This window comes from Suncus etruscus, chromosome 6 (genome assembly GCF_024139225.1).
Source record: "Suncus etruscus isolate mSunEtr1 chromosome 6, mSunEtr1.pri.cur, whole genome shotgun sequence".
Taxonomy (NCBI): domain Eukaryota; kingdom Metazoa; phylum Chordata; class Mammalia; order Eulipotyphla; family Soricidae; genus Suncus; species Suncus etruscus.
Genome location: NC_064853.1, coordinates 25,317,329 through 25,342,694, shown reverse-complemented (window position 1 = coordinate 25,342,694; position 25,366 = coordinate 25,317,329). Strand labels below are relative to the sequence as shown.

Below are 25,366 nucleotides of genomic sequence, written 5' to 3'. Positions count from 1 at the left end.
AGCCAGGAGTAACCCCTGAGCACCGTCGTGTGTGGTCCAAAAACCAAAAAATAAAAAAAAAGAAAAGATTGTACAGCAGGTAGGGTGTTTGCCTTGCATGTGGCCACCAAGGACTTAGTCCCTGGTACTCCATAAGTTGTCATGAACCCTGCCAGGAGCAATCCCTGTGTGCAGAGCCAGAGTAAGCCCTGAGTACCACCTGGTGTAGTACCCAAATAAAAATAAGTCAACCAACCAACAAAAAAAGATTCCTTCTGCTTTTCTAAGAGTGGCAGGGAATCTACCAACATATTGAGGAATTCATAGCATTGCAATTCTTAGCTTTGAGACTTCAAGGAACAATTTTTGACTTTTCCCAGAAGAATGAAAACTTCCCAATATTTCTTTCGCTTAATCGCTCTCTGACCAGGCAGCCATCCATCCTCTCATTCTAGCACTCTTGTATGGGAATTTTGCCCAGAAAATAGGTATGTGTTCAGTAGCCCACCATGTGCAACATATTGCTTTTGCTGCTGCTTATGCAGAATGAACAAGACAGAGAAGTCCTTTAACCGTAGGACTATAATAATTTATTACATTTATTATAATTTATTGGCTCTTAATCATGCTGATCAGACAGATGTCATGTATACATTTTTGTTTCATTTAACATTCCTTGAGGGTGTTTTGGGATAGTACAGTGAGTAAGACATTTGTCTGACATATAGCTGACATGAGTTCTATCCCTGGAGCTATCTCTGGTCCCTAAGCATTTTCAGGAACGATCCCAGAGTACAGAGTCAAGAGAAAAATCTTTTTTTTTGGGGGGGGGTTGGGCCACACCTGGCGGTGCTCAGGGTTCACTCCTGGCTATCTGCTCAAAAATAGCTCCTGGCAGGCATGGGGGACCATATGGGACACTGGGATTCGAACCAACCACCTTTGGTCCTGGATTGGCTGCTTGCAAGGCAAGCTGCTGTGCTATTTCTCCGGGCCCAGGAGAAAAATCTTGAATATCACTGAGTATGACCCCCAAACAAACAAAAACCCAAAATAAAAATTTTGAAACAGGCCAGAGATGTTATTTAATGGTAAAGCTTTTATTGCATCATAACTGTGTTAAAAAAAAAGACCAAATACTAGACTATAAGAACAGTTTGCTGTTCTTAGAAATTTTAGATGCTCACTTATTGCATTTAAGTATGCTTTGCTAGTGAAATAAAAAATTCAGTTTGGCTTCCAAGTCATTAGGCTGTTATTATTATTATTATTTATTTTATTTATTTATTTATTTATTTATTTATTTATTTATTTATTTTTGGGCCTCACTGGCAATGCTCAAGGGTTACTCCTGGCTCTGTGCTCAGAAATCACTCCTGGCAGGCTTGGGGAACCATAATGGACACTGGTGGTTTGAACCGTGGTCCGTCCTAGGCTAGCTGGGGATTGAACCCAAGTCATCTGAATCCAAGGCAAATGCCCTACACACTGTGCTGTTTGGCCCAATTGTTACTTATTTCTAAGACTGAAATGAAGAGGGGCCGGAGAGATAGTACAGTGGTAGGGCATTTGCCTTAGGTGCAGAAGGATGGTGGTTCGAATCCCTGCATCCCATAAGGTCCCCCGAGCCTGCCAGGAGTGATTTCTGAGCATAGAGCCAGGAGTAACCCCTGAAACGCTGCCGGATGTGACCCAAAAACCAAAAACCAAAAAAGAAATGAAGAAACTACAGTATTTTCCCGCGTATAAGACGACTTTTGAAACAAAAAAGGTCAACCGAAAATCGGGGGTCGTCTTATACGCCGAATATATCCCGAAAAATGTTTTAATATGCCGCTAAACGAAAATTGTCTGAATATTGCCACAAAACGAATTTTCCAACTCGATCCTGCACCAATCACTGCAAGGCTGCTCGGACCGCCTCTCTAACTCAGCCAATTCATGCAGGCTTTTGATGCATGCAAATTAGACAATGTTCTGGACCCGAATCTACACTGTCAAAAGCCTGCTCAGATTGGCCAGAGTCAGAGAGGAAGTCTATTACAGTATAACCTTTGACCCTTTGCTTGTTGTGATTGGCTCACTGTGGTACATACAGTTGCAGCACAGGAACAGAAGTTCTGTCTGATACAGCGAATATAGGCCTAAACCTATGTTTTAACTGCAAAATTTGGGGGTCGTCTTATATGCCCAGTCGTCTTATACACTGGAAAATACGCTAGTTTTTTTTGTTTGTTTTTCTTTTTTTGGCCATACCTGGTGATGCTCAGGGGTTACTCCTGGCTATGTGCTTAGAAATCACTCCTGGTTTGGGGGACCATATGGGACACTGGTGGATCGAACTGTGGTTCGTTCTAGGCTAGGGTGTGCAAGGCAGACGCCTTATGGCCTGTGCCACCACTCCAGCCCCAATAAACTATTTTTGGAATTGGGGAGATAGCTCAGCAGGCTGGAGTTCATGCTGTGCCTGCTGGAGCCCCAGATTTGATCCCCATCACTACATGGTCCCCCAGGCACCAGGAGTGATCCACTGTGCTCTAAGCTGGAAGTAGTCTCAAAACAGAACTGCCAGGTGTTCCACCCATCCTGAAAGATATATTTAAGTATTCTGTCACGGGTTATAAGAAAGGAATGAGGCAAGTGATACAGGATTAAGGATTGCTCATGCCACTTGTGAGACTCTATGTCTGTTTAACTTTCTGCTAGAATTATATTAATATATACCTAATATCCAACCTAGAAAACTAGACATTAATTTTTTGTTAAGTAAAAATAGATTTTATTTTGAAATTCTGGAAAAGGGGAGGAGAGGAAACAGAGGAAAAGGAGATAGATAGATAGATAGATAGATAGATAGATAGATAGATAGATAGATAGATAGATAGATAGATAGAGACAGAGAGACAGAGAGACAGAGAGAGAGAGGGTGGAAAGGAGGGAGAAAGCGAGGGAGAGAGGGAGACTCAAGAGGGGAGCCTGGGCTACTCCAAAGGTAGTGGGAACCCCAGTACACAATTCAGCATTGACAGCATTAAAGTAGGAGAGTATGAAAGTCCACATCTCAAGAGGGGAGATGCAGACACCCATAGACCCAGGCAACACATGTGTCTAGAAATAAATATTTACTCTCCCCTAACCCTAACCTTAGGCTCAGCATATGATATATGAGTTTGGAATGAACAGTGGATCTTAGTAATACTGTCTCCATGCTGTTTCTTGAATTTATTCTTTCGCTTTTCTTTCACTTTCAGTTCCTCACTTTAGTTCATCATTATTTCTTACCATAATTATTGCCTCAACCTTTCAGTTGTTTTTACTTGCTTTTGGTAAGGCTTTATGTTTGTCTTTTGTTTTGGGTTATATCGAGCATCAAGCAATTCTCAGGGATTACTTCTGGTGGAGATTAGGGAACCATATGGGGTGCTGGGGATTGAATTCTGATCAGCAAAGTGAGAGGCAAGCACCCTAACTTCTGTGCTCTCTCACCAGATTCTTGGAGTTAGGAATTAAAATATTCAGAGGGTTAATCAATTCAGAGGATTGATTTATCAAAGTTTGAAATTGTTTATAAAAGTATGTCTGTTTGTTGTGAAATGAATGTTTACAATTACTCATTTTGTATTTAGGTATTCCCAGTTCCAAAAGGAATACAGTTTAGATGAAGTGATGGGATCTCGGCAAGTTTTTGGTTTTTTGACTGTCTTACAGTGTTGGTAAGAAAATCCTGTTTTACTACTCAATAGAGAGAGTTGTTGAAGTCTGTCTGCATTTGTATCTGCTTTTCTGATCTTCTGTCTAGAGTGAACCTTTTCTTCCTACTCTCCCCAGAGAGTCTTTGCTCTTGGGAAATTATATATTTTTCTTCCTTCTCTTGTGACATTTGCCTATGTGGCTTTCATTGTCTTTTTTGAAATGTGACGTAGGAACCCAGTGGGATCCAAAAGCTTTCTTTTGAATATTTTGATTGATATATATATATATATATATATTTTTCTTTTTGCCATGTACCTCTGTTATAAGAAATTTTATCTTATCATTGTAGCTAAGAGTTAATCATAAAACAAGCCAAAAAAGTTAGCTTTAATAATAATGATTGCATCTTCAAAATTGTATGATATCCTCTGTCTCCTGAAGAGTTCTATTCATGCCATACAGTTCCCGCTATGACTGGTTATCTCTGTGTTCTGGCTATAGACCCCTGAGCCCTGCCAGGAGTTATCTCTGAGCACAGAACTTAGATTAAGCCCTGAGCACTACTGGGTATGACACCTCTCCCCCAAAAAAAGTTAAAAAGGAAAAACAGTCTAATGACATGAAGAACTGCCAGGGCCAGAGTGATCCTTTATGGACTAGAGCTTATACTTTGCATGCAGGAGTCCTGAGTTGGATCTCCAGCACCTTATGGTCCCCCTGAGCATGAGCCCCAGGAGTAAACCCTTCTCCCCAGAACCACTGGGTGTGGCTCAAAACCAAACCAAACCAAAACAAAGCAAAACAAAAAACCCTCATCAGAATGGAAAGAAACTCCTAGTTGTCTTCGAACTCCTGGACCTCCGATGGATGGGTATTAATTATTTTGACCTCCCTTAGTCCCACTTCAGATGGTGCTGCAGCAGCAATTTTGGCTAGTGAAGAATTTGTAAAGAAACACGGTTTGCAACACAAAGCAGTGGAAATTTTGGCACAAGAGATGGTGACTGATTTTCCAAGTTCATTTGAAGAGAAAAGTGTTATTAAAGCGGTATGTGTGACTAATTCTATTAATCAACGAAGGGATTCCTATTTAAGAAGTTATTGGAGAGAACTCAAGTGATACCTCAGAGGTCTATCAGGCTCATGTCTGACAGCAATCCCCAGTGCTGCACGGTGTCCTGAGTACAGTCACATGACTAGTCTTTCACAGTTGTATTTTAGGCATTTACTGACAGTGAATTAGGGCCATTCCCACCAGCAGTGTTGACCTCCCTCCACCAGAGTTCCCAGCATGCATCCCATACCTCTACCCTTAGCCCCCTGGTCTACCAGTGTAACAGGTCCATTTTATGTTTAGCTAGTTATAGTTTGGGTCTCTTGATTCTGCTGTCTTTGACTTTGGCTTGGATATATAGTTCTGACAATTTTTTTTCCACTCCATACATCTGAGACCTCTTGGCCCCTGGGCCCCATCCACTTTTTCTTTTCTTTCTCAATTTCTAGAAAGACATAGAAATATGAGGCAAAACAAAGTGATTCATGTTCCTAGGTAATATGAAAAAGGCAGTAGCCCCTATTTAGAAGATCTAAATAAAATTTAGAAAAGGGGTTGGGCAATTGCGCCAGGTGTTTTTTTTTTTTTTTTTTTTTTTTTTGCTGAGACACAGTAAAAGTTGGGAAAATTAGAGAGGAAATACCCTTAGCCTAAATGAAAGAGGGTGTCACTACCTATGAAGCATACTGTCATAAGATTGACTACAGGCTCCGGGCATGTTAGTTGTCCAACCCCAAGATCTTTCTTTATGGTCCCAGGAAAGGTTGTACTCAGTTGCGATCGTTATAGTCAGTCTTCTGTAATTAGAGAGCTTGTTTTTTTGCATAGTATTCTATTTCTCTCTAGCTTCCATCATTCTGATTAGGATGTGTCTTGGTATCTTTTTATTTGAGTTTTCTTTACCTGGAATTCTTTGGGCCTCTGGGATCTGGTACATTTACTCTCTAGCTCTGGGAACTTCTCAGCAATGATGTCTTTGACTGTTGCTTCTTCATTGGGGTTGCCTGTTGGCCATCTGGGACTCCAGTGATTCTCTTGTTTTTCCTTTTGATTTTAACCCAAACTTCTCTTGTCTGCTGTTAGTTTGAATCCCCCATTCCTCACCATTTTCTGCTGTAGTCTGGAAAATTTCTGCATTTTGTCCTTGGTTGCTGTTACTCTACTGTTGAGGTCTTACAGTGAGTTTTGTTTTCATCTATCAAATGATTTAGTTCTGACATTTCTGTTTATAGTTTACTTATTTCTGCTCTCAGATCCTCTCCTCTTGTGTTTTATTGGCTGTCTATTCTATTGAGCTTATTAAGTATCCTCAACATTTTCTCTCAAAATCTTTTTCAGAGAGTTTACATAGGTGATTGTTCCCAGTTGAGACTTCAGGGTTCCATGAAATTCTGTTAATAATTCTTGTCAACCTTTATTTTGGAGGAGGTCACACCTGGTGGTGCTCAGGGGTTACTCTTGGCTCTGGACTCAGAAATCGCCCCTAGTAGGCTCAGGGGACCATATGGGATGCTGGGATTCAAACCACCTTTGTCCCGGGTCTGCTCCATGCAAGGCAAATGCCCTACCGCTGTGTTGTCTCTCCGGCTCCCTTGTCAGTCATTTTACTACAAATTTACATTGTATTCTTTTGTTTGTTTATTTGTTTTGGGCTACACCTGGTGATGCTTAGGGGTTACTCCTGGTCTGTGCTCAGAAATCACTCGTGGCAGACTCAGGGGACCATATGTGATTCCCGGGATCAAACCTGGGGTTATTTCCGGGTCCTGGGTTGGCCATGTACACGGCAAATGCCCTACCAATGTGCTATCACTCTGGCCCCTATATTGTGGTTTGATGAATTTTTTGTTACTCTACAAGATATGACCTCAGAAATATGAAGACATTTTTATATACCTTATTTATTTGGATTTTGGGCCACACTTGGTGATGCTCAGGGGTTACTCCTTGCTCTGCGCTCAAAAATTGCTCCTGGGTTGGGAGACCATCTGGGATGCCATGGATTGAACCACAGTCTGTCTTAGATCAGCCGCATGCAAGGCAAACACCCTACCACTGCACCATTGCTCTGGCCCCTATTACCTTATTTAAAATTGTGTACGGGGGCTGGAGTGCTGCTTCAATGAACTGAGGCCCTGCTTTGCATATAGGAGGCCCAGTTTCAGTTCCTACTACTATATGGTTTTATTTTTTTTGTTTGTTTTTTTTGTTTGTTTGTTTTTGGGCCACACCCAGCGGTGCTCAGGGGTTACTCCTGGCTGTCTGCTCAGAAATAGCTCCTGGCAGGCACGGGGGACCATATGGGACACTGGGATTTGAACCAACCACCTTTGGTCCTGAATCGGCTGCTTGCAAGGCAAACACCGCTGTGCTATCTCTCTGGGCCCTACTATATGATTTTCTAAGCACCCCTAGTAGTGACCCCCAAATACAGGGCTGGAAGTAGCCCCTGGGTGCTACTTCCAAATACTGCTGGGTGTCATTCCTCAAAACAACCCAAATTTTGTACAAAATTGTAGTACAAAATTTAATATCTTGGGGCCGGAGAGATAGCATGGAAGGTAAGGTGTTTGCCTTTCATGTAGAAAGTCATTGGTTTGAATCCCGGCGTCCCATATGGTCCCCCGTGCCTTCCAGGCGCAATTTCTGAGCATGGAGCCAGGAGTAACCCCTGAGCACTGCCAGGTGTGACCCAAAAACCAAAAAAAAAAAATTTAATATCTTATAATAGCTAATCCTTCTAGATATTCTTTTATTAGAACTTTCTGTATAATATAGAATCAATTTTGGTTTCAGTATGTGTGGTCGATTAATAAGGTTATAAATATTAATTCCTATATCAAAGACTCAGTTTTGTGGTGCTGAGTAGATAATAGTACAATGGGTAGTGTACTAGCCATGCATGCTGTCAACATGGGTTTGATCCCCAACACCACTTAAGGTTTAGAGCCAGGAACAAGCCCTAAGCATAGCTGGGTATGGGCTCCTCCTCCCCAAAACAAAGGCTGGTTTTGATTCTCTTTGATTTATTTATATTTGGTGTTGGTTTTAGGTTGGCTATGACATGAGTAAAGAAGCTGCGAGAAAGTGTTATGAGAAAACTGGTCTAAGGCCAACTGACGTTGATGTAATAGAACTTCATGATTGCTTTTCTGCCAATGAACTCTTTACTTATGAAGCACTGGGACTCTGTCCAGAAGGTAATGTCTTTGATATCTTTTTTTTTTTTTTTTTTGGGCCACACCCGGCGATGCTCAGGGGTTACTCCTGGCTGTCTGCTCAGAAATAGCTCCTGGCAGGCACGGGGGACCATATGGGACACTGGGATTCAAACCAACCACCTTAGGTCCTGGATCGGCTGCTTGCAAGGCAAACACCGCTGTGCTATCTTTCCGGGCCCATGTCTTTGATATCTTGCAGATCAGTTGGGTAAATCTTACTGAGAAAATTTCATTTTTATAATTAAACTAATCACAAACTTTGTACCAAGTGAATGTGAACTACTTTGAGATGCATTTATATATTGTCTAGGTTTGTATCAGCACCAAATACCTACACATAGTCACTAGATTGATGAAGAATTTGTTGTTTATTTGGAGGCACAAGTGTCATAATCTCCTTTTAGTTCTGAAATTGATGTTCTTTCTCCCTTTTTTCCTTAATTTCTTAATGAGCTAAAGATTTGTCTCAATGATTTTTGGACCCACACTTGACAGTGCTAAGGGATTACTTTTGGCCTGCTGCTCAGAGGTGGTCCTTGGCAATGCTTAGGGAAGCATGTGGTGCCAGAGATTAAATCCATGCTTCCCACATGCAAAACATGTTATCTAGCCTGCTGAGTTTGTCAATTTTGTTGAACTTGTGTTTTGAAAATAAAGTTTTTTCTGTTTTTTCCATGACATTAATTTTTGCTTTTTATTGTTTTCTTTGTAGGTGTCTTATGATAGGGGCTAGAGAGAGAGTACACGGGTTAAGGTGCTTGTTTGTACATGGCCGACCCTAATTCAGTTCCTGGCATTACAAATAGTCAGTCCCCTTTGCACTGCCAGGAGTAACCTTTGAACCAAGAGCTAAGAGTAAGCCCTGAGTACTACCAGGTGTGGCCCACCCCTCTCTTACAAAATTTCTTATAATAACTCTGTCATTATCTTAGCTTGTTTACGTATATAAAACTATATTTAAAGAGTTTACATTTTTTTGTTTGTTTTTGGCCATACTTACCTGGCAATGCTCATGGGTTACTCCTGACTGTACTAAGGAATCACTTCTGGCAAGCACCTGATCCACATTGCAAGGCAGGTGCTGACTCCATAAAACTATGTATTTTCTTTTTCTTTTGTGGGGATGGGGTGGAGTGGCTGGGCCATACCTGGTGGTGCATAGGAGTTATTCCTGGCCCTGAATTCAGAATTTACTCCTGGTGATACTCAGGGGACCATATGGGATGCTGAGGATCAAACCCAGTCTACTAAGTGCAAGATAAATGTTCTACCTGCTTGTACTATTTGAACCCTTCTTAGAAATTAAAAGTTTTGTTTTATGCAGAAAATGCTCTGAAATGAATGCATCTTTGTTTTTGTTTTGGTTTTTGGTTTTTGGGCCATACCCAGTGTTGCTCAGGGGTTACTCCTGGCTGTCTGCTCAGAAATAGCTCCTGGCAGGCATGGGGGACCATATGGGACACCGGGATTCGAACCAACCACCTTTGGTCCTGGATCGGCTGCTTGCAAGGCAAACGCCGCTGTGCTATCTCTCTGGGCCCACGAATGTGTCTTTATTGCTCAACATTTATTACCCGACTTTCAAAAGTGCCTTTATCAATTTGATTTTAATTTGAATGATTAAGAAGTGATTTTTTTTCCCCTAAGGAATTTTTGGTTATATGAATGTTTGAAAAAAATGTGTCATCTGTTATGAGCTTATTTTGATATTGTCATTATTATTTTTCCTTCTGTAGGACAAGGTGGAAAACTTGTTGATAGAGGAGATACTACCTATGGAGGAAAGTGGGTAGTAAATCCCAGTGGTGGACTGATTTCTAAGGGACACCCATTGGGAGCTACAGGTAAAAAGCACATGGTTTTTTTTTTTTTTTTTGGTTTTTGGGTCACACCCGGTGGTGCTCAGGGGTTACTCCTGGCCGTCTGCTCAGAAATAGCTCCTGGCAGGCATGGGGACTATATGGGACACCGGGATTCCAACCAACCACCTTTGGTCCTGGATCGGCTGCTTGCAAGGCAAACGCCACTGTGCTATCTCTCCGGGCCCACAGTTTTTTTTTTTTTAAACCATTTTTGGCATAAATTTGAATGACTAGTGGTTGATTTGAATGAAAGTTTATAATCTTTGATCTTGGTAAATTGGTGCTTTAAATGTTTGGTCATACTTACTTTATGTTTATTTAAGTACTTTATACTTACAAATCCTGATTAATTTATGATTATTTCTATTAGTTGGAACTAAATGCAGCATTTTCTTTTTAATTTAAGCACCATGATTACAAACATGATTATAGTTGGGTTACAGTCACAAACAGAACATCCCTCTTCACCAGTGTAACATTCTCCCTCCCCCCTTCCCATCCCTGCCTGTATTCAAGACAGGCATTCTACTACAGTTATTTGTTTTTAAGTTCAATAAACTGTTTTTTTTTTCTTAAAGGATAAGTGTTAACAACAACAACAAAAAAAAGTAAAGGTGTGACCGTGGCAATAACCATTGTTTGCATAGACCCAGAAATATACGGGGGAAATGGGAAAAAAATCCTTGGCCTGATTACAAGAAGGCCTCACCCCAGAAGTTTATTGGCATAAGGCGGACTCTGGGCTCCAGGCATACCAGTCTGTCCAACCCCTGAGTCATTCTCCATGGTCCCGGTGACACTTTTTCACACTTTAGCTTTTGTTGCTATCAGGTTCCTATATTTAAAGATTCTGGATTCTATGCATTTCTTTCATCGAAGTCAGGCTGATGTGGAGCATCCTCTAGTTTCAGCACACCATTAGATGTGGAGCGATCTGCCCTGCAAGCAGGTTGTGCAGCAACATATATTTTTTTTTTTGTTTTTGTTTTTGGGCCACACCCGGCGGTGCTCAGGGGTTACTCCTGGCTGTCTGCTCAGAAATAGCTCCTGGCAGGCATGGGGGACCATATGGGACACCGGGATTTGAACCAACCACCTTTGGTCCTGGATAGGCTGCTTGCAAGGCAAACGCCGCTGTGCTATCTCTCCGGGCCCTCAACATATATTTTAAGCTTATTTTTGTATACACATGCTGCTTAACTAATAAGAGGTTTACAAATTGAGAATGTGTTAGGCCTATTATATGAGACTTATTTGAGGGCCAGGGAGATAACCCAAAGTGTTAGTACACATGATTTGCATGCCAGAGCCCTGGATTCAAAGTATTGCTTGATCCACCAGCAATAATCTCTGAGCACCAAGTCAGGAGTATCCCCTGAACAATACAAGTTGTGGCCAAACTCCACCATAAACCTTCAAAATGAGTCACTTGAAATCAACAAGTTATTTATTTATAGTTATACATTAGTTGAGAGTTCATGGATATTTTGTTCTTGAGATAATTGGGTTAGAGTTATGAAATAAGAATTTTATTATGGATCTACTTGCTACTCTTGATGATCAGTTAATCACTATAACTCTTAATTTCTTTAATTATAAAATGAAGAAATTGTAAAATTGTAAAATTCTAAAATTACTTAAAGTTTGGAATTAAATTTTTTATAAAGAGAGGTGAGTTTTATAGGTTTTTTGTATATATCTTGTATATTAAGTAAAATGTATGATGTTTCATGGATTCTAAAATAGGGACATTACAGTTCCTGTTTCAGAATAGAGTTGTTTCTTATAGCAATGAACTTTGGTTTACTTCTGTTTTGCATATTTAGCAATCTTTGGTTTTGGGGCCACACTCATGGTCATGAGCTGTGCCTGGCAGTGTTCAGGGGATCATGTGATGCTGGGGATGGGAACCAGGACTCCTAATTGCAAAGCATGTACACTGAGTTATGTCTCCAACCCTAATGTGTAAGCTTTTTTTTTTTTGGTTTTTGGGCTACACTTGGGGGTTACTACTCCTGGCTCTGAACTCAGAAATTGCTTCTAGCTCAGGGACCATATGGGACGCCAGGGATCGAACCCAGATCCGTCCTGGGTCAGCCACATACAAGGCAAACTCCCTACTGCTGTGCTATTGCTCCAGCCCCTAATGTGTAAGCTTTTTGTAATATACTATTTTCATTTATTCCCTCCTCTCTTTTGTTCTATTTTGTCTAGCTTTGTTGTCCTTAAATTTTTAAAATCTGTAAACTGGGAGAATCTACTTTCTGTACTATTGCTTCGACCCCACAAGTTAATTATTTTTATATATGGATTCCACTTATTATGGACACCATTGTTGAAAATTCTATATTTTCCCCATTGCATTACCTTTGTCAAAAATCAATCATTCATAAATAGTGAGAATTCATTTTGGACTCACTTTCTGTTCACTTAATCTCTTTATCTTTATGTGAGTTGAATACTATTTTGACTTTGCACTTTAATAGTTTTGAAATTAAGTGGTTTTAATAGTAAAATAAAATTTTTGTTTGTTTTGGGCAAACACCCAGCAGTGCTAAGGAGTTATTCCTAGCTTTGTGCTCAGAAATCACTCCTGGAAGGCTAGAGGGACCATCTGGGATGCTGGAGATCTAACCCAGGTCAGCCATGTGCAAGGCAGGCACTCTACTTACTGTAGTGCTATCTTTCCGCCCCTAGTAAAAGAATTTTATAATCATATGCTTTTGTTTTTCCTATCCTAATTTTTTAATAATTATTTTTATATTTTTAAATTTTTATCTTGTTATAAATTTCACAGTATTTATAATTTTTTTGAAAATAAATTATTTTTTTTTCTGTTTGTTTGTTTTTGGGTTACACCTGGCAGCACTCAGGGGTTATTCCTGGCTATTGCTCAGAAATCACTCCTGGCAAGCTCCAGAGACCATATGGGGATGTCAGGGATTGAACCCGGGGCCATCCTGGGTTGGCTGCGTGCAAGGCAAATCCCCTACCACTGTGCTATTGCTCTGGCACAAAAAAAAAATCAGTTATCTTTTAAAGATATTTAAACAATATAAAACATGTCTTTTTTTTTTTTTTTTTTGGTTTTTGGGCCACACCCGGTGATGCTCAGGGGTTACTCCTGGCTATGCGCTCAGATGTCGCTCCTGGCTTGGGGGACCATATGGGATGCCGGGGGATCGAACCCCGGTCCGTCCTAGGCTAGCGCAGGTAAGGCAGGCACCTTACCTTTAGCGCCACCGCCCGGCCCCTAAAACATGTCTTACTGTTTATTGTTGTACTTTTGTCATCTTTAATGTTCTCCATTTCTTTGAATAAATTCATATGTCCATAACTTATCATTTGCTTCCTCCTGTCAAAATGAATTGCTTTAATATTTATTTTATTTTATTTGTTTTGCTTTTGGGCCACACCTGGGGTACACAGGACTTACTCCTGGGTCTGTGCTTAGGTATCAACGGTAGGGCTCTGGGGACCGTATGGGATATTGAGGATTGAACCCGGGTTAACCACATGTAATGCAAGCATTTTACGTCTCTAGCCTGAGTTTGTCATTTTTTTTTTTTAAATATTCCCCTCCCCTCTTCCTTCATTGTTGCTGATGTTTGGATCACTAGGAGCTGTACCTGTACCTGGCTGCAGTCTCATACAGTTTTAGCTGTGGTGCTCACCTTGTACTGTGCATAAGGTTGTGGGGCTCATGTACTTGCCCATGGTGCTCACTGAGATTTGCCTTCCCTTAGTTCAGGACTTGCACACAGGTAAGCACCAGGGACTGCACTCTTATCAGTGGAGGCACATAAATTATAGCTGTGCCACTTATGGGGGGCACTGTGCTCTCAGGAGTCACACTTTCTGACTGACACTCATCTCTTATTTGGAGTGCTTGTGGGGGCTTGCACTCTTTATTATCTCTACCTACCTACCTACCTACCTACCTACCTACCTACCTACCTACCTACCTACCTACCTACCTACCTACCTACCACCTATCTATGATAGTATTTTAGATGGATCATTTTTGGGGAGCGGGCACAGTCAGTGACGCTCAGGGGTGATCCTAGTTCTGCATTCAGAAATTACTCCTGGCAGGCTCGGAGAACCATATGGGAAGGCAGAAATTGAACCCAGTTTGGCCACAAGCAAGGCAAATGCCCTGGTGCTCTCGCTCCAATCCAAGATGGATCATTTTTGTAACACTTGCAGGGAAAAACTGCTCTCACACACTTTAGTGTATGTTGAGTTCATTACAGTTTTTGGGCATAGTAATTTAGGTTTGGGACTGTACTCGGTGGTATTTTAATCTTACTCCTGGCTCTATGATCAGGGATCACTTCTTGCAGTGTTTGGGGGACCATATGTAGTTCTGGAAATTGAATCCAGGCTGGTTATGTTTGAGGCATGTGCCTTAACTCTGTACTTTCTCTTTAGCTACATTTTTTTTTTTTTGGGTTTTTGGGCCAAACCCTGCATTGTTCAGGGATTACTCCTGGATCTGTGCTCAGGAATCACCCCTGCTAGTGCTTGGGATATGGGATGCCAGGGATGGAACCCATATGAGCTGTATGCAAAGCAAATGCCCCACCTGCCCTACTATGGTTCCAACCCCTCCAGCTATTTTTTTAAATTAAAAATATTTTCTTTTGCTCTTTGAATTTTAGCAAACCTTTCTTTATCAAAAAGTCCGCTTCCAATAATAAAAGATCATTTTTATATTGCTTATGATAAAACCTTTAGATGCCTGAATACGGACTAAAGATTAATGGACTTGTTTGTACTTGGTCCTCCTAATGGTATAGGAGTGGAGTTAAAGGTTGAAGAAAACAGAAGGAAGAAAAGACCTCAGATAATAACTCAAGATATTTTTTCTATACTTACCTGGCAGGGGCAATTCCATGATCACGAAGGTGGTTTCCTAGGGTGAGGCTTGCCCATTGCACTTCGGGTGTGCTGACCCCTGTGATTTCCCCAAATGTGGGAAACTCGACTGCGTAATTTATGGTAGAGGGGGACTGCGTGCGCACTCTCCCCTGGGAAAAAAAAAAGATTTTTTTCTGGGCCGGAGAGATAGCACAAGCAGTGGGGCGTTTGACTTGCATGCAACTGATTCAGGACGGAAGGCTGTTCGAATCCTGGCATCCCATATAATGGTCCCCCGAGCCTGCAGAAGCAATTTCTGGGTGGAGCCAGGAATAACCACTGAGCGCCACCGGGTATGAACACCCCCCCCATTAAAGATACTTTTTCCATTATTTTTTCTTTCTATGATTTCCACAGTGCTAAATATTTATCTTTATTAACACTCTGTATTATACTGTGAATCCCTTATACCTCCAGTATTTGATGAAATGCCTAATACACATGTGACTTTCAAAGGTAACCAAGTTGTATGCCTTATATATCTGTAACTTTGAACTTTAAATTTTATAAATTTGGGGGCCAGAGGGATGGCCCAGTGGGTTAGGGCATTTGCCTTATATGCGGCTGACCTGAATTCGATCCCTGGCATCACATATGGTCCCCCGAGCTTGTCAGGAGAGATTTCTGAGCACTGAACCAGGAGTAACCCCTGAGCACCACCAGGTGTGGCCCAAAATTAAAAAAAATATTAAAAAATTGCCAAGATAGTCAATACATCTTTCATCTTCAGGGGTTACTCCTGGTTCTGTGGCTCAACCCCTTAAATTTATAAATTCTAATAGGCTAATTTCTGTAAGTTAATATTTTTTACTTAATACTTTTAATTCTAGTCTAATTCTATATGTATGTAAAAATTTCACCATTTGTTAGAAAATTTTTGCAGTAAGAATGGTAAAATGAAATCATTAGGAACTATAAAAAGGGTGCCACTTTTACAAGATGCCCTCTGCCCATCCACAGTTTATACAGATCTACGTCATGTCTGATAGTTTAGTTTTTGAAGTCTAGGAAAAATATAGACTTCAGTTCATTGCCCAAAGCTCTTCAAGGAAGAAAAATTAAAATAACATATTTGCTCAAATATTTTTATGTCTTTATAACCATAAAGTTATATTTTCTCAGCAAATGGAATTTCAAGACAAACTTTTGGCTCCCACAAGATCCTCCTAGATATTGATTCTAGAAATAATAAGAAACAGCTGAAATAATACAATAGTTTATTAACAAGGAGAAAGCCAAATGATCAGTGTGCTTTCCCACTGACACTCATTTGTCATCAGAAGAAAATAAATTGAGGGCCAGAGAAGTAGCTCAAAGGATTGGAGCATATGTTTTGCATGCAGGAGGCCTCCTTGCATGATACGGTGTGGCACTCCAGACACTACATATTTGCCTTGTTGATAGCCAACCCAATTGCTATTCCCAAAACTACCAGGACCTAGTCCAGAGCAAGGAATACAGCCTTCGGTACCACTGGATGTGGTTGCTCACTTCCCGTACCCCAAATGCTCATTTATAAAAACAATAGTTAAGATACAATTCTTTTTTTTTTTTTTTTTTTTTTTTGTGGTTTTGGGTCACACCTGGCAGTGCTCAGGGGTTACTCCTGGCTCCATGCTCAGAAATTGCTCCTGGCAAGCACGGGGGACCATATGGGACACCGGGATTCGAACCGATGACCTTCTGCAGGAAAGGCAAACGCCTTGCCTCCATGCTATCTTTACGGCCCCAAGATACAATTCGGTCATTATATAGACCCTGCTTAGAAATGAGAAGTAGCAGGTGAATTTTTTTTTTTGGGTGGGGACACACCCAGTATTGCTCAGTGCTTATTCCTGGCTCCATGCTTCAAGGATTAGTCTTGGCAGCGCTCTGGGGACCATATGGGGTGCCAGGTATCAAACTCAGGTTGGTCATGTGCAAGGCAAGTGCCTTACTCACGAATTAAGGTTTCCCCCAGTTCCCCCTGTGAATTAGTTGAGGGTATAGCAATCAAGGAATATCACATATAGGAATCTGGAACTGAGTTTTGTCTGTAGGTAGAGAAGAATAGGCACAGGACACCTTGAGTGGTGAAACCAATCTGATGTAATAGAACACACCACTCTGCTGTGCCTGAAGAACTGGTCTGGGAGAATGATACAGAAGATAGGAGTCAGGAGACCCAGATTCTAATCTCAACTCTGGAATCTGCCTGCTTTGTTTTGGTTTTTGGGCCACACCCGGTGACACTTAGGGTTAGTCCTGGCTATATGCTCAGAAAGCACTCCTGGTTTGGGGGACCATGTGGGATGCTGGGGAATGGAACTGCGGTCCATCCTAGGTCAGCTGCGTGCTAGGCAAACGCCCTACCGCTGCACCACCACTCTGGCCCCGGAATCTGCCTGCTTTATGACCATTCACAGAGGGTCTTCCAATTTTCAGTGTTTTTGCTAAATTCTTTCCAGCTCTGAAAGTCTTTGATTTTTTTTCCAGGGGAACAAACGTTTTTGTCTTGAGTCTAGAACTATTAACTATACATAGGTCTGGAGAACTTTGTTTTGTTTTGTTTTGGGGTCATACCTGATAGTGGTCAGGGCTTACTCCTGGCTCTGCACTCAGGAACCAGTCCAAACAGTGCAAAGGAGAACAGATGGGATGCAAGAGATAGAATCTGGGTTGGTTGCTTGCAAGGCAATTGCCCTACCCGCGATATTATCTCTCTAGCCCCTAATAATTCATTTTTGAGATCCATTTGGAAGAAAATAATAAGAGATTCCAGCAATATATATTTTTTTTTAAAAAAAAGTTAACTCCTTCCTTGCATGTAGTTCAAATCCCAGCATCCCATATGGTATCCTGAGCCTGCCAGGAGCGATTTCTGAGCCTAGAGCCATGAGTTACCCCTGAGCGCTGCCGGGTGTGACCCAAAAACAAAACCAAAAACCCCAAAAAGTTAACTCCTAAATTCCATATTATTTTCCTTTGATATATTAAAAATGGTAAAATTTATTTAATTATTTTAAGCGATTTTGCCCAGAGAACAATATATTCATGGTTTTCTTCCCCACCCCTCTCTCATCCTCTTCCTCTCCCTTGCACAGACTCTCTTACTCTCTCTCTCTCTCTCTTTTTCTCTCTCTGTCTCTCTGTCTCTGTCTCTCTCTGTCTCTGTCTCTGTGTCTCTGTGTCTCTGTCTCTCTGTCTCTCTGTCTCTCTGTCTCTCTCTCTCTCTCTCTCTCACACACACACACACACACACACACACACACACACACACATACACCCCAACATAACACTCTGGGTACATTTAAAGAGGGCAGAACATTTATTCATGCCTGATTATAGTCTAAATAAGAATCTGCTTAGGAAGGGCAAAGTAGCATAACATTTTTATCAGTTCTTTTCGAAGCCAATATTTCGTGGGTGAATGCTGTCTCCTTAAATGACATACATCCTGGAGTGCTTCCCCTTGCAAGTCCCAATGCCAACAGCCCTGGGCTGCCTGGAGAAAGAGAAATCAAGACTAGGGGGCTGGGCCGGGCCTTGCTCTGACTCTGCGATCGGTTGCTCAGGTCTGGCGCAGTGTGCCGAACTCTGCTGGCAGCTGCGGGGCGAAGCCGGAAAGAGGCAAGTGCCCGGCGCCAAGGTGGGTCTGCAGCACAACCTCGGCCTCGGAGGAGCCGTCGTCGTCACGGTCTACAAGATGGGATTTCCCGAGGCTGCCAGGTGAGTGGAGCGGCATTCCGGGCTCTGGCCTTGGCCCCGAGTCCCACCGATGACGTGCCCGAACCCTGCTTTTTATTGTCTTGGAGTCCTGGGGAAAAGCGATCCAGCTCCTTGCACGGCCTCGATCCCCGGGCTTCAGAGCTTTTCCAAGCCAGGCCCGGGGTGAGCACTGTCCACCGAGCATTTTTTTTTTTTCCAGGCTGGTCGAGTTAACTCACTTTCTCTTCCAGGCCTCCCTCTTGCAACAATCCTTTTCCCTTCTCTCGCAGTTTTTTCTTTCTGCCCTTGCCTGGTCAGCTCGGTGCTAGTGCTGAATCTCCTAGAAGGGTCTTTCCATAGCTATTTTTTGGGGACACCCCCACTTTGCATCTCTGCTCCCCAGAAGATGCGAGTTCAGAGCCCCCCTTCTTGCCCTGCTCTCTGATTGCTGCTGTCCCTGGCACTTGCCTTGAACCTGCCACCGGGGTTCCAATCTGTCTCCTTGACTCCTGGCCCTGTCTGTCCTGTCATTCAGCTTGTTTAGGTCTTCTCCTTTCTTAAAATCTGTTGTTTCTTGCCTGGGCTTTTAATTTTTTTCTTTTCTTTTTCTTTTCTGTTGTTTGTTTTTTGTTGAGAAATCACTTTTGTATTTCCAGGCTCAACCTCTCTTTTCCACTGAGTTTCTGGCTGGCCAGCCCTGTTGGGTCAGGCCACAGGGCTCTGATTATGAAATGACCTTGTCTTTATTTTTCACCCTTACTCTCTAGTCCTGCAATGGCTTTCAAAGTGCATTGACGCGCCCCGCTTTTCTTTTGCAATTCTTGGTATTTATTTACTTGCCCACTTGTTTAACTCAGAAAGCCTAATTTGTTTTCTGCCCCATATATTTTTTTCTTCCCAGAATCTCATGTGCCCAGGATTTGTGTGGCACATTTCTTTTATATTTTTGTCTTAAAAAAAAAGATATTTTCATTTGCTTTGGTGCCACACCTGACGGTACATAGTACTTACTTCTTAGTATTTACTCAGGAGTCACTCCTGGTGGTGCTTGGATATTCTGTCAGAAGTGGTGCCAGGGATTGAATCCAGGTCAGCTGTGTGCATGGCAAATGCTCTGCCCACTGTACTACCTCTCCAGCCCCTCTTGTAAGATGACTCTTCTTTTTTAAACCTGGAATATAATTTCTCAGATAAAACATATCTTTGGGGGTTGGAGAGATTGTTCAGCGGGTAGGGTGCTTGCCTTGCCAGGGTTGATCCCTGGTATTGCATATGGCGCCCAGGAAGGTCTACCAGGAAGGAGCCCTGAGTGTAGAAGCCAGGAGTAAGCCCTAAGTATTGCCAGGTATGGTTCAAAAAACCAAACCAACTCAAAAATCCACCCCCCCCCCATATATTTTAAAACCCATTTTGGGAGCCATATTTATTTTGTTTGTTTTGTGTTTGGCTCATAGTTGGAGGTACTCAGGGCTTATTCCTGGGTCTCTGTGCTCAGGAATCACTCCTAGTAGCCTTTATAGGACCATATGTGATGCTGGGAATCAAGCCTGGGTCAGCCCTGTGGAAGGCAAGCACCCTCTCTGTACTATCACTTAGGCCCCACTGTCTTTCTTTAAATATCTGTAGCATTTTGTCCCTTTCTGAATCCTTGTCCAATTTTGATTTAGTAGTTTTATATTTAAGTTCTTTTTATTTACTTTTATCATTTTAGTCTAGTGATTCAATTTGCTCAGGATAGAAAGTTTATGGGTCAGTAAATTTTATTTTATTTGTTATTTTTGCCACACTTGATAGTGTTCAGGACTTACTCTTGGCTCTGTGTTTAGGGATAAGTCCTGGCAGAGGTTTGGGGAATCCTACGTGTGCTTGGAGATTAGAGCTGGGTTGACCATATGTGAAGCAAGCATCCTAACTGCTGTATTAGCACTCTGTCACTCGGCCTCAGTAAATTCTATCTTAAGCAGTTTTAGACATTGAACTCTTTTAGTTATTTTATTTTATTTTTAATTAAATTTATTTTAGACACTGATTTACAGAATTGTTCATAATACAGTTATTCTGGCATTCAGTATTCCATCACTAGTCTGTCCCACTACCAGTAGAATAGTCCTTCTACCCTTGCCATCAGTTTCCTAACCTCCCCAGGGCCTTCTCCTTGGCAAGTATGATTACTTTACCTAATATTGTTTGGAACAGCTAAATGCTGATGGAATTATAAAAAAAATTAAGAGAAAATTTGTGAAAATTGTCATACCTTGCAATGGGATCTTATGCCATTGTCTGCAAGTCACTAAGTGAGTTCTCTGTTATTGGTTTTGTCTTCTGAGCCTATGTGGCTTCTATGAAAATTTCACATATCATACTGGGAAAACAGTATTAAAATCATGTGGGTTATACTGATGCATAAGCAGCTGCACAGTCCACAGCTTTGAAGGCCAGTGGAGCTGGATGATGAGCTCACATGGAGACAGTATGGTTGGTTCTTGGGGGGCCTTCTACAGGGCCCCAATGCAATCAGCTGCGAGGCTGGTTTGTCCATGAGTTTTTCCTGTTCATCCGGCATCTCTTTCGAAAATTACATTAGGCAATTATTTGAGGCAATGGTATTGGCTGCTTTCGCAGATATGGCAGAAGGCTCTGGATTGTAGGTGTGACTGTGGGGACTTCTAGAAATACAGAAGGGTGGATGGAGGTGGGATGATAGAGGCGGCCTGGCCTGGCTCCAAACCAAGCCCGGAGATGTTAGCCACAAAATCGGCATACCTGGAGTTTTTAGTGGCTAGTCTCTACAGTGATGAGTGGAAAAGTGTGACACTGGGGGTGGCAGCAGTTGTAGGCAGTTCTTTTATTTTAGGAGAATAATCGGTAATTTGAATTATTACAATCAGGCTTATTTCTGTAGTGGTTTAGGTATGAAAAAAATCCAAGAAATAGATTACTGACTAATAAAAAAATATCTTAAGATAATCGAAGATAGTATTGATCTTAAGATTTGTTTTTGTTTTGGTGCCACATCTGGCAGTGCTCAGATTCCTGGCTCTGCACTTAGGGATCACTCCTGGAGGGTTTGGGGAACTATATGGGATTGTGTCTAGCGCCTGAAACCAGAGAGCCCATTCAGCTTCCTCTCCCTGTAGTTTCCCTTTGTAGGATATTCAGTGGATGGAACAACAAACTTTGGAGTCTAGCTTCTTCTTTCACTTGGTATCACCTGGCAATGCTCAGGGGTTACTCCTCGTACTGAGCTTAGGGATCACTCCTGGCAATGCTTGGGGGATCATATTGGATACTGGGGATCAAACTCGGGTTCACTGTGTGCAAGGCTACCCTACTCACTGTACTGTCACTCCAGTCCTGACTTTTTGGTACTTTTTCTTTTAGTGTTCTGGGTCATATCCTGGTGCTCAGGGCTTACTCTGGGATCACTCTTGGTGGTGCTTGAGGGACTAGATGGGGTTATCAGGTGACTGATGTGATTTGTATTTTTTGGATGGGAGATTGGGGAGCATACCAAGCATTGCTGAGGTGTTACTCTTCACTCAGTGCTTAGGAGACTATGCAGTTTGGGGGAACGAACCGAAGTTTCTCATATGCAAAGCATGCTCTCAACCCAGTGAACTATCTCTAACCTCTCTCCCTTACTTCCTCCCTTCTTTTGAGTGCTTTTTTTTTTGTTTTGTTTTTGTTTTTGGGGCCACACCCATTTGATGCTCAGGGGTTACTCCTGGCTAAGCGCTCAGAAATTGCCCCTGGGGGCAACCATATGGGACGCTGGGGGATAGAACCACGGTCCTTTCTTGGCTAGCGCTTGCAAGGCAGACACCTTACCTCTAGTGCCACCTCTCCGGCCCCTTTTTTTAAATTTTCTAATTCAAGAAGATGTAAGTATGTCTCTGTGCTGTACTTGCACACAGTTTGGTTTTATTTAAAAAAAAAAAGATATTTGATGGGGGCTGGAGCAGTAGTACTGTGGATAGGGCATTAGACTTGCACAAGGCCAACCTGGGTTCCATTCCTGGCATCCTATATGGTCCCTGAGCAACACCAGGAATAATTCCTGAGTGCAGAGCCAGGAGTAAGGCCACATATTGGGTATGGCCTAAGAACAAAATAAAACAAACCAAAGAAAGAAATTTGAAAAATAAATACAAAAGTCTGTTGATTTGGGTCTGAAGCAATAGCATAGCAAGTAGAATGTTTGCCTTTCATGCTGCTGACCAGGTTCGATTCCTGCCATTCCATATGATCCCATGAGCTTTCAAGGAGTGAATTCTGAGTGCAGAGCCAGGAGTAACTACTCCCTAATACTGCTGAATATGGCCCCTACACCAAGAAAAATAAAAGCGTTGATTTATGTCTTCATAGTAATGAGGTTTAGTTATTAGACTGAATGAAGAAATCACAAAGCTACTTTAATGTATGCAACAGCTTTTATTCTTTTTGTATATAAATTCTACAGAGGCAATTGTAATCAGTGGAAAAGTGCCTCCTCCATTAACTTCTGGTCACATAACCTACTTTTTTGTTTTTGTTTTTTGTTTTTGGGTCACACCCGGCAGTGCTCAGGGGTTACTCCTGGCTCTACGCTCAGAAATCGCTCCTGGCAGGCTTGGGGGACCATATGGGATGCTGGGATTTGAACCACCATCCTTCTGCATGCAAGGCAAATGCCTTACCTCCATGCTATCTCTGGCTTTTTTTTTTTTTTTGATAAACCTACTTTGAGTCTGTTGATTTCACCATTTATCTTTCTTAAGACAGGTAAAACATCTACTTCAGTGATGAGAAAAATAACAAAAACTATTTGCCACAATGTAGTAGTAGTTGGTCAATAAATGTTGCCTTCTTATTTTTCTCCCTTTCTTTTTTTTCTGGTTCAAGTCACTCAATAGATGGTTGAAATAATAAAACATTTTTTTATATCACCTAGGAGCTTGGACAAAAGGAACCTAAATGATTAATTATTATTATAGATGGGGGAACATTCAGTTCTTTGAAGTTCATGGCCCAGCTGGGGGGTTCTAGTCAGACTTTCCACGAGGCTCTGCGGGTTTTCTTTTTGGCTTTTGCTCCCTGCTCTTTGACTGAATTTCTGTTCCTGGGCCCACATGCCTGCTCTGAGGTCAAAGGGAGTTACTGATTGCCAATGAACATTGCTTTTTCGTATTTATTTGTACGGCACAACTATATCTTATTAGAATAATCTAAAACATTAGTTTTAGAGGTTAGGGAGATAGTGTAGTGGATAAGGTACTTGCCTTGTATGCAATGGATCCAGGTTTTGATCCTGTCACCTCTGATGGTCCCCCAAGTCCCTCCAGAAGTGATCCCTTAGTCAGGACACCCCCCAAAAATTAGTTTTAGGAATATGGATTCAATTAGTATATAGGCATGTATATCCTTAAACAGTAAACATAAAAGAAAGCACTTTCAGATTTATTTTTAACAGCTTCATTGAGATATGATTTCCATGCTACAGTTCTCCCATTTTAAGTGTACATTCAATGGATTTTAATATGTCACAGGTATACAGTGCTCACCATGCCATTAAACAATCTGTTCTAGAACCATTTCATCAACCTGTTAAGAACTATGTCCCAAGGCCAGAACTATAGCACAACTACTAGGGTGTTTGCTTTGCATGCAACCAATCCAGGTTTGATCCCCATCATCCCATATGGTCCCCTGACCTGCCAAGAGTAATTTCTGGGTTCAGAGACAGGAGTTACCCCTGAGTACCTCTTGGTGTGATCACAAAACAAAACCAAAAACCATAAAAGCCACATCTCTGGGACTGGAGTGATAGAACAGCCTGTAGGGTGTTTGCCTTTCACATGACAGACCTGGGTTTAAATCCCCAGCACTGCGTATGGTCCCCCAAACCTTCCAGGAGTGATTCCTAAGTGCAGAGCCGGGAGAAAAGCCTTGAGTACCAGACATAGTACCAGCAGACATGGCTTTCAAAACAAAAATAAAACAACAAAACCACCAAATAAAAACCATATCCATTTGTAATCCCTCCTGAGATATTCTTCTCCCCTTCCCAGGCTCTGGTAATTGACTTTGTTTTTAGATGTATTTGATTTTTATGTACATTTTGTAAAGGCCTATTATGTACTAAATCATTTATAAGAAACTCTTGCATAATCTTGCTATGAGGCCTGCTTACAGGAAACCTTATTTCCTGTGAAGATGATGGATGAGTTAAAACAAAGAGAGTCTTAAGTGGTAGCAAAAACTATTTTCTCTGGAGGACAAGGCTCCTATTTCTTCCTTTACTCTGTTTTTATCAGCTTTCATAATTGGTTAAACAGTTATTTTTGGGCTAAATCTGGCAATGCTCAGGGGTTACTCCTTGCTCTGTGCTTAGAGATCTCTCCTGGCAATGCTCAGTTTTTTTTTTTTTTTAAAGCTTTCATAATTGGTTAAACAGTACTTAGATTTTGATCCTTAGAATGAAAATTTTCAGGAAGCATAGAAGAAATTCATCATACTCATATAAGTAGGAGATTTTACTGGTTAATTTTCAGAATTCCTTCCAACATTTTACATACTATATTTCTTCTAGGAAATAAACTAGATATAAACTAAATTGAAAAAAATCAATTTCATAAGACTGTATATAAAGAAATCACAAGGAATAGTCTTGTAATGGTCATTTTTTTTTTTTTTTTGGTTTTTGAGTCACACCGGGCAGTACTCAGGGGTTACTCCTGGCTCTTCGCTCAGAAATTGCTCCTGGCAGGCTTGGGGGACCATATGGGATGCCAGGATTAAAACCACCATCCTTCTGCATGCAAGGCAAACGCATTACCTCCATGCTATCTTTCTGGCACCTATGAAGTCATCTTTTACATGCTCATTACATTTGGTTTCACATATCAAACATATCATAAGAAATGGGGAGTTTATAGACTATGTCAATAAAATTACCTGTTTTTTTTTTT

At 41.6% G+C, this 25,366-nt stretch overlaps 1 protein-coding gene and 1 non-coding gene across 2 annotated transcripts in view; both read left to right on the top strand.

Moving 5' to 3' along the window:
- Positions 1-25,366, top strand: part of SCP2 (sterol carrier protein 2) — an 86,738-nt gene that overhangs the window by 34,829 nt on the left and 26,543 nt on the right. Inside the window, exons 8-12 of the mRNA XM_049774781.1 lie at positions 3,606-3,692; positions 4,570-4,720; positions 7,779-7,926; positions 9,684-9,791; positions 18,287-18,440. Of these exons, the coding sequence (XP_049630738.1) occupies positions 3,606-3,692; positions 4,570-4,720; positions 7,779-7,926; positions 9,684-9,791; positions 18,287-18,440 (648 nt within the window). The remainder of the gene's footprint in view (positions 1-3,605; positions 3,693-4,569; positions 4,721-7,778; positions 7,927-9,683; positions 9,792-18,286; positions 18,441-25,366) is intronic.
- Positions 14,683-14,845, top strand: LOC126012402 (U1 spliceosomal RNA). Its single transcript, XR_007496889.1, has one exon. It is a non-coding gene; the product is annotated as a U1 spliceosomal RNA (small nuclear RNA).